Source organism: Taudactylus pleione, unplaced genomic scaffold (genome assembly GCF_031769625.1).
Source record: "Taudactylus pleione unplaced genomic scaffold, aTauple2 ptg000314l, whole genome shotgun sequence".
Taxonomy (NCBI): Eukaryota; Metazoa; Chordata; class Amphibia; order Anura; family Myobatrachidae; genus Taudactylus; species Taudactylus pleione.
Window position 1 is genome coordinate 13,723,606 of NW_028284715.1, and position 13,396 is coordinate 13,737,001.

The following is a 13,396-nucleotide window of genomic DNA, read 5'->3' on the forward strand; positions in this document are numbered from 1 at the left end:
AAGGACTTGCCTCTCGAAAAGCACTAGCCCCTGATGGTATGTCTGGCGATTTATTACAAAATACTCCATGTTACATAGCGTTCTTCTGGCTTTGCAAGAACTCTTAACAATATACAAAGATTCCCGCCAATATCCTACTTTTAATGAATCGCATACCATTTTGTTACCCGAGATGGGAAGGGAGCCCCAACTTTTATGGTCATATAGGCCAATCACATTAGATAATATTTTGAAGTCCACATTTAATAAAGTCACGGCCAATCGCCTACAAACAATTTTGCCGGGTCTGCTTACGGATCACCAGTTGGGATTTGTAACTGGGAGACACTCAGTTTGGGCTATTCGATCGGCAATTGCAGCGACTGTGTCTTCAATGCATTCCTCACATTCAGATAACATGTTGTTAAGTCTGGATACGCACAAAGTGTTCGACGCGGTACTTAGCCCCATCTAATCTCCATTCTGGAACATAGAGCGTTTGACTCCGACTTTATTTTTTTACAGTTCCCCAACTACTGCACTATTAATTAACGGATTGAAGGGTGGTAAACTGGCTATGTATAGAGGGACGCGCCAGGGCTGTCCACTCTCCACTACTTTTTAACTTGTCACTGGACCCATTATTACGAATCCTCCAAACTTGGCCCACCTTTCACGGGATCCAAATTGGCTCACATGAAATAAAAATCTCAGTTTTTGCTGATGGTTTACTGCTTTTTAATAGAAATCCTCAGAATTCTTTACCGCTTATGGATAAAATGAATGCTTATGGTGGCGTCTCTGGTCTGGTGGTAAACGCAGACAAGTCTGTGGGGATGTTGTTTGGTCCAGACCGCTCCATTCCTTGGTGGGGAGACTCGGTCCCTATACAATGGGCCACCTCTGACTTATTTGGGTGTTACCCTCACCAGGAATCCTACTGATCTTTATAGCCATAATATAACTCGGGCAACCCAACACATAACCGAGGAGCTCAGGGGATGGGACTATTTTAGTATCTTGGCCGGACGAATTTGATCAAAATGATGACGTTTCCCAGACTACTCTACCTTTTACAAGTTTTACCCCTTCTCACCCAAAGGGATGCAAAATTGATTAACACAAGATTCCGCTCTCTCACATGGCTTGGGAAAAGACCACTTTAGCATGCAAAAACTATGCCAGACTAGATCCGGTGGGGGTATCAATTTTCCCGACATAATACGATATAGTCATGCAGCTCAGATGCGATATCTAATTGATTTGGTTACATGGAAGGGACTTCTATGCAAATACTCATCTCAATTTTTGCCCAATATGGGCATATCTAGTTTTCTACACATACTTGACCAAAATATACCAGGGAAACTTCAGGACAATCCTCTTCTTTGGACTACAAGAAGAGTCCTGCATATAATACGACATTGAAATGGGCTTAACGCTCACCAATCTTTACACATTCCTTTTTGTAAGAATCCAGAATTCCAGGGCAGCATGGCCTTCACCATTTGGAGGACAAGGGGAATAAACTCTTTAAATAGCTTGGTCCACCATGAGAAGAAGAGACCTCTTTTATATTCGGAGGCAGTGGATACATTTGAAATACATCGGGCCTTTCCGGTGACGTTTTTACAAGCACAGCATTATATCTCTACTGTTATAAGGAATATTGGGGATTCTGATTTGGGACAACTCCTTTGAGAAATTATTGAGTCGGGGACCTATCTGTCGGAAAGCTTATTATTACGTGTCCCTGGAAAATCCTGTAGACCATACTGCTTCTCAAACAGGAATGGGACAGTGGCTTGTTAATTTTCCCACTCTTTCCACCCAAGATCTCCTGCGTTTTCTCAACAACTCCTGTAGACTTTTGTCCTCCAAGTATGTATCAGCAATTGTTTTATAATGTGATTCATAGAACCTCTCTCCCTCCCAATAGACAATATCTCATGGGATTGACTTCCTCGTATAGTTGTCCTAAATGCCGTAATTCTGTGGCAGATTTGTATCACTCCCTCTAGGATTGCCCAATAATTAGAGGTTTCTGTTTGCAGGTGAAACGAGACGCAGAGAAAATGCTGATTAATTATGTCCCCTTTATGCCAGAATATTTGGATTTCCGCCTAAATCCCAACGTGTCTCTAAGGAAGGTAGAAAGCTCTTGTTGGCTATAAGCTCTGCAGCCAAGAGAACCATACTTCAAAATTTGGTAAACCCATGCCCACCTGTATTTAAGAGAAGCTTTACCACATCTTCCAGATGGACTGGGTGACCATGGGGGATATTCAATTGGTTGCAAGGTTTAGCGAAGCAAAAATCTTGCGCCCAAATTAGAAATACCGTGGGTATGCGCACGCCTGCTACCCGCTGTATTCAATTTTAAAACCCTGCGTTGCGTAAATTTAAATAAAAACAAAACTTCACTTACCTGGCCGGGGGTCTCCGCGGCTCATGGTGGCCTCCCCTCTTACTGGAGAGGGGGGTGCTGGGAGTCCCGAGGGCTCAAGGGGCTGGTGGGAGGGGCAAGGGCTCCTGAGATGTAGTTCTTTTGAACTTACTATACTATAAGCATTTTGTTTGTTTTATTTTTATGTCGTCGGAGATACGATCTTGACTGAACGGGAACATCTATATAGAGACGATGATCAGAGTTCAAGGAGGGTAATTTTTGGTATATCACATTTATATATACATCCTCCTACCTTTTATATACCCCTACTACAGAGCGCTGAAAAATGTGATTGTTTTTATTGTAGTTCTCCCAGCGCCCATTAAAGGGGGGCCACACATACCACGGGGTTCACACTCATGCACACACAGCCACTCATACACACTTACAAGCACCACACACACTACATACCTTGCTGCAGAAGAGTCGGCTCCCGACGCTGGATGAAGAAGACAGCACTTCGGAAGATGAGTTATTAAGGACTAATTAAGCTAATTGGAAACTTCCAATAGCTTAATTAGTCCTAAGGGGGGGTGTCGCCGGGTGCCAGAGCAAGTCCCACTGATTTTTCCTAAAAATATTTTAAATATTTTTATGGTCCGGGAGGCGGGTGACACATTCCATTCATTGTTCACTTTCTAAGTGAACATGTATATTAAACATATTGTCATAGTCACCCGCCCACAAAACCTTCATAGCTTCCATGTCTAATTACATCCCCTTTCACAGTCCACACATAACCTCACACATTGTCTTTCTTTCACATCCTCATGACGTTTGGCCGACATTCCTGTGTGACTGGATCATGCAGCCAACCAAGAATCTCTGCAGTCTGGATGGAGCAAAATGCAATATATAGCACCTATCCTTGTGTATCAATGCCTATTTCCCTGTAGATTGTAAGCTTGCGAGCAGGGCCTTCCTACCTATATATCTGTCTGTTATTACCCAGTTTTCTATTAATGTTCCAATTGTAAAGCGCAACGGAATATGCTGCTCTATATATGAAACTGCTAATAAATAATTCATAAATAGTTTGTGAAATACACATTATAACTTTTGAATGTTTTCAATACAGTGATTTGTATCCCTTGAAAAATTTTAAAATATTTTTCTTTGTTTTTGTTAGTACTGTAAAAGAATTGTACAAATGATTATGTAATGATTTCTCTTGCTTCAATAAAAATATAAAAAATAAATATGATCACCAATAAGTAAAACTTATAATGTAAGACAGTATACCACGTGACAGATATGTCATATCCAATATATATATATAAAAATTTATATAAGTCACTAGTCTTAGCAGATCCAAGTTCTATCACACGCTGACAGAGAATTTAGGTTCTGTTCATATGTAGATCTTTCATTCCTCCCTGGAAAGGTTTGATCTATATCTGGTATTCCTCGAGAAGGGGGAGAACGATGGTTATCACAGTCTAAGTTGTGTAGGTTCCCAAGTGTGGTCTTATATTAGTGACTATGTTTCTCCTTTTAGCTGAAAAAAGTGTAGATGGTCGTACCATACTCACAAAATAACAGTAGTTGCCACACATAAAAGTATCTTTTAATCACCGTTCCTTGATTCCAACATTCTTATGCAGGGAGATGGAGTGTTCACTCGTGTGCGTAACACCAGTAGAAAATAATGGGCATACCCGACTCACACTGGGAAGCATAGGGATGTGCATATAAAGGTATCTCTATAACTCCTCCCTTCTGATCTCTGTTCTCCCTGTGCCCCGTAGGGGATACCTGGGGTATATAAAGTGTATTGTCAGAAATGGGATAGAGTTACAACAATTTTATTGCATCATAAATACTTAAATCAACATAAAGTCAATACTGGTCAACATGGAGAAGGTGTAAAAATAGTATATAACCTGAGGCGTTACGATGAGCTTGGACTGTCACGCTTTAGGCAATAGGTCTCCAGGTAGACCAGTGTTCCACAGCCAACGCGTTTCGACCTTATGTCTTTATCAAGGTGTACAGGCTTGGGCTAGGGAGCTGACTTATACACCCTGGGATGCCCTCCCACCCAGTAGGGGTCGGGGTAAGGATAATTTAGCTGTCTTGCCAGGATATATACATTTATAAAATAGTACCTGCTGGTGTAAGCACATAAAAAAAGTTTATTTTAAAATTGTTAGTCACATACAGAAAAAGCGCTGCTAAACGATTTGTCCTGAGGGTACAATTAATAAATTACTAGTATACAAACGCTATGCGTTACAGCTTACGGAACGCATAGACTTCAGCCGGAAATGGAGTTCTTCCATTCCGATTTGTGTAGGTGAGCAGAACCAGGAATCCGGATACGGGTGGTTAACCCAGGAGGGAGGCTTGGCTCTCGTCTAGTGGAAGGATGGCATCCGTCCTTATAAGGAGGAGTGACACGCATGTCCTCCTTTGCGCTTCCGCGATGTCGGCCGAAGTGCGCATGGTCATCAACTTTGACCGTGCGTTCCACACTGATGGGAGCAATATAAGTTACTAGCGAATTCTGCGTTCCACTCCGTTAATGCTGTAGTATGCACACAGAGCCATTTCATTTTTCACAGTCATATAAAACTACTCACACTGATACAGCCTCACACCTATACTGCTGACACTGGTACAGCCTCACACCTATACTGCTGACACTGATACAGCCTCACACCTATACTGCTGACACTGATACAGCCTCACACCTATACTGCTGACACTGGTACAGCCTCACACCTATACTGCTCACACTGGTACAGCCTCACACCTAATCTACTCACACTGGTACAGCCACACACCTACAGTATACTGCTCACACTGGTACAGCCTCCCACCTATACTGCTCACACTGGTACAGCCTCCCACCTATACTGCTCACACTGGTACAGCCTCCCACCTATACTGCTCACACTGGTACATCCTCACACCTAATCTAGTCACACCTATACTGCTCACACTGGTACAGCCTCACACCTAATCTACTCACACTGGTACAGCCTCACACTGGTACAGCCACACACCTACAGTATACTGCTCACACTGGTACAGCCTCACACAATCTACTCACACTGGTACAGCCTCACACCTATACTGCTCACACTGGTACATCCTCACACCTATACTGCTCACACTGGTACAGCCTCACACCTATACTGCTCATACTGGTACAGCCTCACACCGATACTGCTCACCCTTGTACAGCCTCACATCTAATCTACTCCCATCTGTATTACTCACACCTGTTGTACATGTAGATTGCGCACAGATCTTTCTTCTACAGGAACAATCAAATTCTTGGATTTTTAGCCTTGCTTTGCCTTTGTGGAAACCCGCATGTGGCTAATGTTGATCTTAGCTTAAGTCAATGAGTGGTGATTCTGAAGCACTAACGGACTTGACAGAGGTGGGCTGGGGGCAGCAGATAGATAGGTGGTCCCTTCACTAGTATATAATCGTTTACATAAGTCCTTGGCCTGTGCCACACAAACTTACTAGGGCACAATGTGTCAGCAGCCGACTATTAGTATGTTTTGGCCACCTTAAATGTATGTTTGTATGTACAGTATGTATGGCGTTTTCATATTGCTATGGAATTTGTATATGACTTAATGTACCAAATTAACTTATTTGGTTCTCAATTTGGTAGTTTTTGAGATAATGTGCCCATCAAGGCTCTCTGTGTGAGCCACAAATGAAATCCAATCGGCATCAACCTGGTTATGATTGGGGTGGCAGGTAAATGTGGGTTGACAGTAGCTACACCGGTCTATGTTTACTATTATACATCAACAGCATACGGGGATCCTTGTGAAACTGATTTCCCGGGTGGGTGTGTGTGGGTGTGTGTGTGTGGTCAAATTGGCAACAGATTTCATGATCTAGCTAACGAACCCTTAAGCGGTAAGTGTGGCCTTGTTTAGCTTAGGAGGTAGGTATATTGTTCAAGCTATATTTGGCAAGTACACTTGTTGTATTATAATCTACACAGTAAATGTGGTATAGAAAATCTCCTTGGTGTCACTGATGAATATAATATGTCACCTGGGCCATGCAGAAATGCCAATTAAACAAATAAATGGAGCCACACTTCATATAACAAATAGTTTAATATTTATATTTCATAAAACGTTGTGACATCATGAGCTCAATTTTGAATTGACAAAACTAGATTTGGTCTCCGAATGGGTTTTTTTGTTTCCCGTTGTTTTGCTTCCAATGGAATTTCACAAATCTTCAGTTTCAGAACAAAATGGCACAAACTCTTCTGTGTGCTCTTGTATTTGGAGTCAAACATGCAATTACAAAAAGATATAAATAAAACAAATATTTGTACATTATACATTTCCGATGGTGTCCAGGTGGCCGTTATTTATATTTGTTTCCATCAGTAGGGCTGGTAAGGGGTCACGCTTGGTTTTATTTTCAGATGCGGACCAGTACTACAGGCTTGTTGGGGCCCCTTTAATGTGTCAGAACTGCAGAGTCATGAAATGGTCATAGCTATGACAAACCTGCAGGTAGATACAAGCACCAATTATTTATAACTAACTACATTCCTCCCCCGTAATAACCTATTGCACAGGTTCTCGAACTCGGTCCTCAGGACCCCAAACAGTGCATGTTTTCCAGGTCTCACAGAATCGTAAGTGCAATAATTAGCTCTACCTGTAGATCTTTTAAAATGTGTCAGTGAGTAATGAATACACCTGTGCACCTGCTGGGTGACCTGGAAAACCTGACCTGTGTGAGGTCCTGAAGACCGAGTTTGAGAACCTCTGACCTATTGTAAATATGCAGCTGGTGCTATGATAATTTTGGGCCACTTCTGCTTCCCTCCTTGCCCCTCAACGTCCATCCCACCAATGCCCTTAGCTTATCCTCTGTGCACGCAGCGGAGATCAAGTCTGTTATCTTTGTCCCACACGATTCTCCAGGTCCTCCATTCGTCGGGTGATCTGCTCCAGTGAGTTTACGTCAAGGAATAAACGACTATTAGTATCTCATATCTCTGCAACAGGAATGGGGTTATGCGTGTGTACAAAAGAAGGAACTTACTCATCCTCCTTTGAATTTATATCAGTAGCTTGTTTACCAATCAGTTACTTACATACCAGTGCTTCCTCAGATCACTCACTAGCCAGTGTCTTCCTATACTTTTACCAGTTAAGCAGAAGCTCTTAATTCTCTTATAGATTTTCATGTTGGAATCACAGTAGTATCTGGACAGTTACTTTGCCCGACTGCGTGATCGCTAAGCCTTGCCTCCTGGTGTGCTGCGTATATACACCCTGTGACTGGACTCGCCTATAAACCTCTTACTGTTCATGCTTTGTGTGTCCCAGAACATCAGGTGTAGAATATGAGGTGATATTCACAATGATGCTTTTATCGGGGGTGCAGGATTATTGTAAAATAATGTTTGTATACTGTAGACAGATATTGGTATGTATGCGAGACATGATATTACAGGGATGGGCAACCTGTGGCACTCCAGCTGCTGTGGAACTACACATTCCAGCATGCCCTGCCACAGTTTTGCTCTTAGGGCATGCTAAAACTTACAGGGCATGCTGGGATGTGTAGTTCCACAGCAGATGGAGTGTCACAGGTTGCCTACCCCTGCAATATTAGACAGCAGGGTAAGAAACAAAATAGAATTAAAAATTATAATGTCCCTGTACTTCACATGTAAAATAAATTGTTCACTTTTATTTAAAGGTGTTTAATGTGGGTATTGAGTTTTTGTTATTAGCATTCAACTCCCACCAGTCCAGTTTCGAAGAAAAACCCAGGCCTAGCCAACCTGTGGCTCTCCAGCCTGTTGTGAAACTACAAGTCCCAGCATACCCTCCCACCAATTAGCTGGTAATGCATGCTGGAATTTGTAGTTTCACAACAGCCGGAGAGCCACAAGTTGGCCAGGCCTGGAATAACCTGCGAATTAGCAGATCATCAGTACACAGAAGAACAGAGCATAAAGCTAAAACATTCCTCATCTTCCGTTAAAGAGGAACAAGGATGGAAAAAATGGCTGAACATATTTACGAATACACTTGAACATAAATACATTTTATATATTATAGCAGAAGAGTGCTAAAAATGATGTCATTGTGTTGACATGTAATTAGTGCCAGCTCCAGACGTGGGGCAGCGCAGTCCAGTCCAGTCCAAAATTCAAATAGGGGAGCCACACCAACTGCCAGTGAGCCCCAGCCAGTGATGTCTGGAAGGGCTGTTGGTGTGGCTCCCTTATTTGAATTTTGGACTGTGCTGCAGCCCCGCCTCTGGAGCCACCACTGCATGCAATGAGAAGTGGTCCTGACTGTGACCCCTCCCATCAGTGATATCACTTCCTAAGAGACCAGTAATAAGTAACACACATCTGCAGCCTCCAACACTTCTGTTACTTCCCATACTTATCACATACCAACCCAAGATGGAATCAAAGGCACCCCTGAAAATCAACCAATAACAGCATCACAACATCACCCACAGCCTAAATATGTAACTGTACAGACAAAAGGAGGGATGCGCAGGCCACATACAGAAAGAAAGAAAAACACTCAGTAGAGGGTAAAAGGACGTCTCAAGAACTAAATAGTATCATAAACTAAATAGTATAGAAAAATGGTAATGCTGAGGATAATCTATAATAAAATAAAGTGCTGATAAGAGAAAAAGAGATAGAGTGTAAATGATAGGGAGAGAAAAAGATAGGTAGGGGGGGTGCGCTGAAGAGAGAGAACCCAGACAGCGCCAGGGACATCTATTGTATATGAAATATAAAGTTAGAAATAATATAAAAGGATATATTGCTGAGTTAGCCTTTTGACTTCTTCCTTTGAATTGTACTGAAACTCCATTATATTCCTGCACTGGCATTGGTCTTCCGTGGGGTTTTCTGGTACATTAAATACATTTATGAAAAAAAAAAGTGAGAACATTTAGATTCCGTATCTGTATTCCAGAGAGGTTGACTTAATAAAGACAGATGATTACACAATTCACCATTACACAATGCCTGGGCAATTCAAAATGTGGGGACTTGAATAACTGGAACTCAGAGGTCACCTGCAGTCCTGCTAATTGGGGTCCTTATATAGAATACTTTAATACTACAGCTAGGAAGACTGAAGACGTAACATAAAACTTAAAAAAAGACTTTTGCTATGGGAAGAGGGATGGACCCAACTGCATGACGGCCAGCATACGGCCATGTTTAACCTATCCTGGTCTAGATGGACCCATAGATTATTTTCTACCATCAACTTCTGTGCTCCTAATTGAGAGCTCCATGTTGATAGGTAGAGTCCCGAGCCCCCTGTCGATGTAACAGAGGAGATAAAACATTGAAGGATCAAGAAACGACCCAGGAATTTTATGGAGTAGATGGAGAGAAGCCTCAGTGAAATCTCACCTTCTGCTTGTGTGGTGAATTTGACGGCGGACATGGAACAAGAGACTGTGATTTCACTATTCTCTCCTTTTAATTCGGAAGTATATTCTGAAAGATACAGAATTTTCCAGTGATGACGACATGGCAATAATGTAGGTCACAGCAATAAAATGTAAGTAAGATATATTTAAACACTTTAAGGTGATCTAAGAATTGTCTAGCGGTAGAATTGTCTGTTCCTGGTTCTTGTGGCTTAATACATTGCAGGCCTCACTTACAGTTGGACACCTTTTGCATCCTAATCGTATATATGTAAAACTTCTGAGACGGGTGAATGTTGAATCTCATAAATTTTTAGATACTTACAACTCAAAACACAGCAGTATTTTTGCATCAGCCATACAAGTGCATATACTTACGCCGCACAATGGGGTACAGAGACGGCTTGCCAGTACTTATGTCTAATCCAGCACAATATAATGTCATGAAATGTCACTTACACAAGAGAGAATAGAGTATTCATAATGCTATTAATAAGTGCACAAGTCATATTTTCCTTTTACATCTTGGGGGGGTTACAATGAGCCGCAGGGGGGAGGTGATGCATGGCCTAATCGCAGGCGGAATAGCCGCACCCCATTAAAAAAATAAATAAATAAATACACCAGCACTATGCGGGCTGAGGAGGGGGCGCAATCAGGGTGATTGCTCCCCCACACCCCAACACAGGGAGAGTAGGCCGCTGCTGCTCAACGCCAGCAGTCTCCCTGGTCATACTGCAGCCCGGAGCACAGCACGGCTGCTGACCGGTAAGGGGGGCGTCGGCGGCACAGCACCGGGCATCTCCAACAAGCCAGGGTAATTCCTGCCCCTCTCGGCGCCCCTGCTTATCGGGCACCTTTTTTTCAGGAGCTCAGCAGGCTCCAGAAAAAAAAAAAATGCCCGATACCTGTCTGTTTTTGGGCAGGCGCCGGCATTAACACATAGAATCTCCGAACTTATCACGGATCCTATGTGTATTCGCCTGAAAACAGATATTTTTGGGGGCAACTAAGACGGGACCTAATTGGATTGCTCAAAGGCGATTCATTAGTTAAAATCCCGTTTTATTTGCCCCGAAAAAATATTTCGGGTCTAATTGAATTCCCCCCTTAATATCAAATGAAAAACGCTCCGAGATCCATTATTTAGTATTATAAATCCAACGGTAACCTCCTCACCAGCAGTAGTCTAAATGAAAATAACATGTAAGTTACCTGCACAGACAGGTGGGACATGAAACAATACACTATCATAGACCAATGTGCAAACTGCCAATCAGAAGCAGCAAGATAGCCGCCACTGTCATCATCACCATGTATCTTTACACCGAGGCGCCAGTACATACACATAAGTAGTATCTGGCAATGCCTCCAAGTCTCCTTAGGTCCTGTCCCTCGGGCATGTGCTATATTTACCTGTTTGCATTATTACTATACTGAACTTATGCTTGGCTGCCTCTGTTCTAATACTGCAGGTGTAAGGGCCACACATTTCAGATCTGCACAAACCCAGATGCTGATACATGTAGGAACACGTGCATTACAGAAATATGTACATTTACAATAATTGCCGTATGACCAACTCTATATGAGGTCCGTCCTCAGTACATAGATATCATGAAAACTTATTCCCCAACTAGCAAAGGCAGCACTTGGGACCTGTAGACACCTGCATTAATTCCAGGTACTCTAGTATCATCCTGTGAGGGTGACAGTACTGCTATGGTTAGGTTGAATGCACAGTTGTCACTACTGGGAGTAATGTAATGTTGAGCCCAGGGTGTATGTTGCAGAATCCTTCATAGGAGGATAAGACAGATAAGTGTCAGTATTACATGCTGGGTGAGAGACCGTGATCTTCATCGTCACAGCCAGAAGCGTGAAGTAACTTCGTCAGTAGTAGAGGGCATCCTATTTAGCTGGAAGGTTTGGCAATGGAGTCTGTGTGGGATTAATATAATGTTCTCATCTGGGACTGCTGTTACAACCCAATGTCAGAAGCATTTAGAAGGCTAAGTCCAGGCCCCTGGCCAGCACTACTACTCCCTCCGACAGAATATTACAATATATATGTCACCAATCAAATATATTACGTAAAAATGCAGTAAAAGAGAATTAAACAGAAAGGCTGCCGCAACGGGCAGTGATTCAGGGACTATCATGCAGGTGGAACCACTGTAAAGAGGACAACCCCTATATTAAGTATTAGTAGTACTTATTTGAATACACCACTATACAGTTCTTACCTTGGTTGTAGATATCAGTAGTCTCTTTCCAATTGCTCCACCCTGAAAAGAGATTTGTGTTATCAATTGTCAGCAATCTGCACATGCTAAATGTCATTATATGTTGGATCAAGAACCTGAAAAATGAGGCAAATCTTATTTTAACAATTGATTTTTTCCCAATATGTCCCAATAATATAATATAATGTTCTCATCTGGGACCCCAGTATGTCCCTTTCACAACCCCAGGCCAAGCTTTTTAAATATATTGTGGGAAATTCATTTAGGAACTAGTTAGTGGTATATATGTGTCAAAGATTTTTGTCTAGGAAATTTGAGATTGTTATTGTCCATCTTGTCTTTCCCCATCTGTTCAGTGAAGAGCCGGTCTTCAGTGTCCCTGGGGTGAATGGAGGAGAGTGTGTAGGTCTCCAAATGCTTTAGGACAAATCAAGGAATAGGCTCCTCGCTAACAGATTGCAAGTGTGGTGCCAAAATAAAAGCATAGGGCAGCCTTCTAGCTGGGTCTCATTGCCTCGGGAATATCAGGAAAGGAGAACCGAAGAGGCCGAATGAGAGACAGTGGCTGAACAGGGAAAGTGAGAGGAGACCTGAATATAAACAGGTTCTTGGGGGTTTATATACTAAGCAGAAAATTCCAAACCCCAGTGCTTCCGATCATGTTTATGCCAAAAATTTAAAAGGACAATGCTTTTACTAGTCGTGTTTTGCCCTCGTCATTGCCCTTTTAACTTTTGTACATATACACTATTGGGAGCACCGGATTTTAGAACTCTACATTTTCAGGGTTTGCCTGCGTGAACCAACGACACCGGCTTGTGTAAGTAACACTGCTACGTCAGTAGCAGTCTTAGGGATCATAGGGACAACAGCTTTTCGGAGTAGCTGTCCCTGCACCAGAGCAATTCGGAATTACTCTACTAGTTAAGTATCCACGACCATTACTTTAGGCGAGTTGGATACTTAATTATTGGGTTGCAATTTTGGAACAGTGAATTATTACTGAAGCAAGAACTACAAAGTTCATAAAAAATGTTTTCAATAAAAAACAAAAAACACTTTTGCCCATTTTAGTTACACTTTATTTGAAGTATTACAATGAGCAAAAAGACTAACAAAGTACAATTTCAGTGGTTACTGCATAAAAACTTATCAGTGATAATTGTGTTGGAAAGTGATGAGAACGAACGTTGAAAAATGGCCTCAGCACAAGGCTGAGAAGAACCTCAGCAGCAAAGCGGTTAAAAATTCCCAATGCTTTGTGCAGCTCTTGTTGGAAAATCTGAATTAAGTTACG

General features: G+C 42.2%; 1 protein-coding gene across 3 annotated transcripts in view; it reads right to left on the minus strand.

Annotated features, from left to right (window-relative positions):
• Positions 1-6,549: 6,549 nt before the first annotated feature.
• MATN2 (matrilin 2) overlaps positions 6,550-13,396 on the minus strand; it is a 120,858-nt gene continuing 114,011 nt past the window's right edge. For all 3 annotated transcript variants that reach the window (XM_088442617.1, XM_088442618.1, XM_088442619.1), the window contains exons 14-17: positions 12,100-12,141; positions 9,834-9,920; positions 9,228-9,317; positions 6,550-7,379 (exon numbers count right to left, since the gene is read on the minus strand). In XM_088442617.1, the coding sequence (XP_088298743.1) occupies positions 7,324-7,379; positions 9,228-9,317; positions 9,834-9,920; positions 12,100-12,141 (275 nt within the window). In that variant the 3' untranslated portion in view covers positions 6,550-7,323. The remainder of the gene's footprint in view (positions 7,380-9,227; positions 9,318-9,833; positions 9,921-12,099; positions 12,142-13,396) is intronic.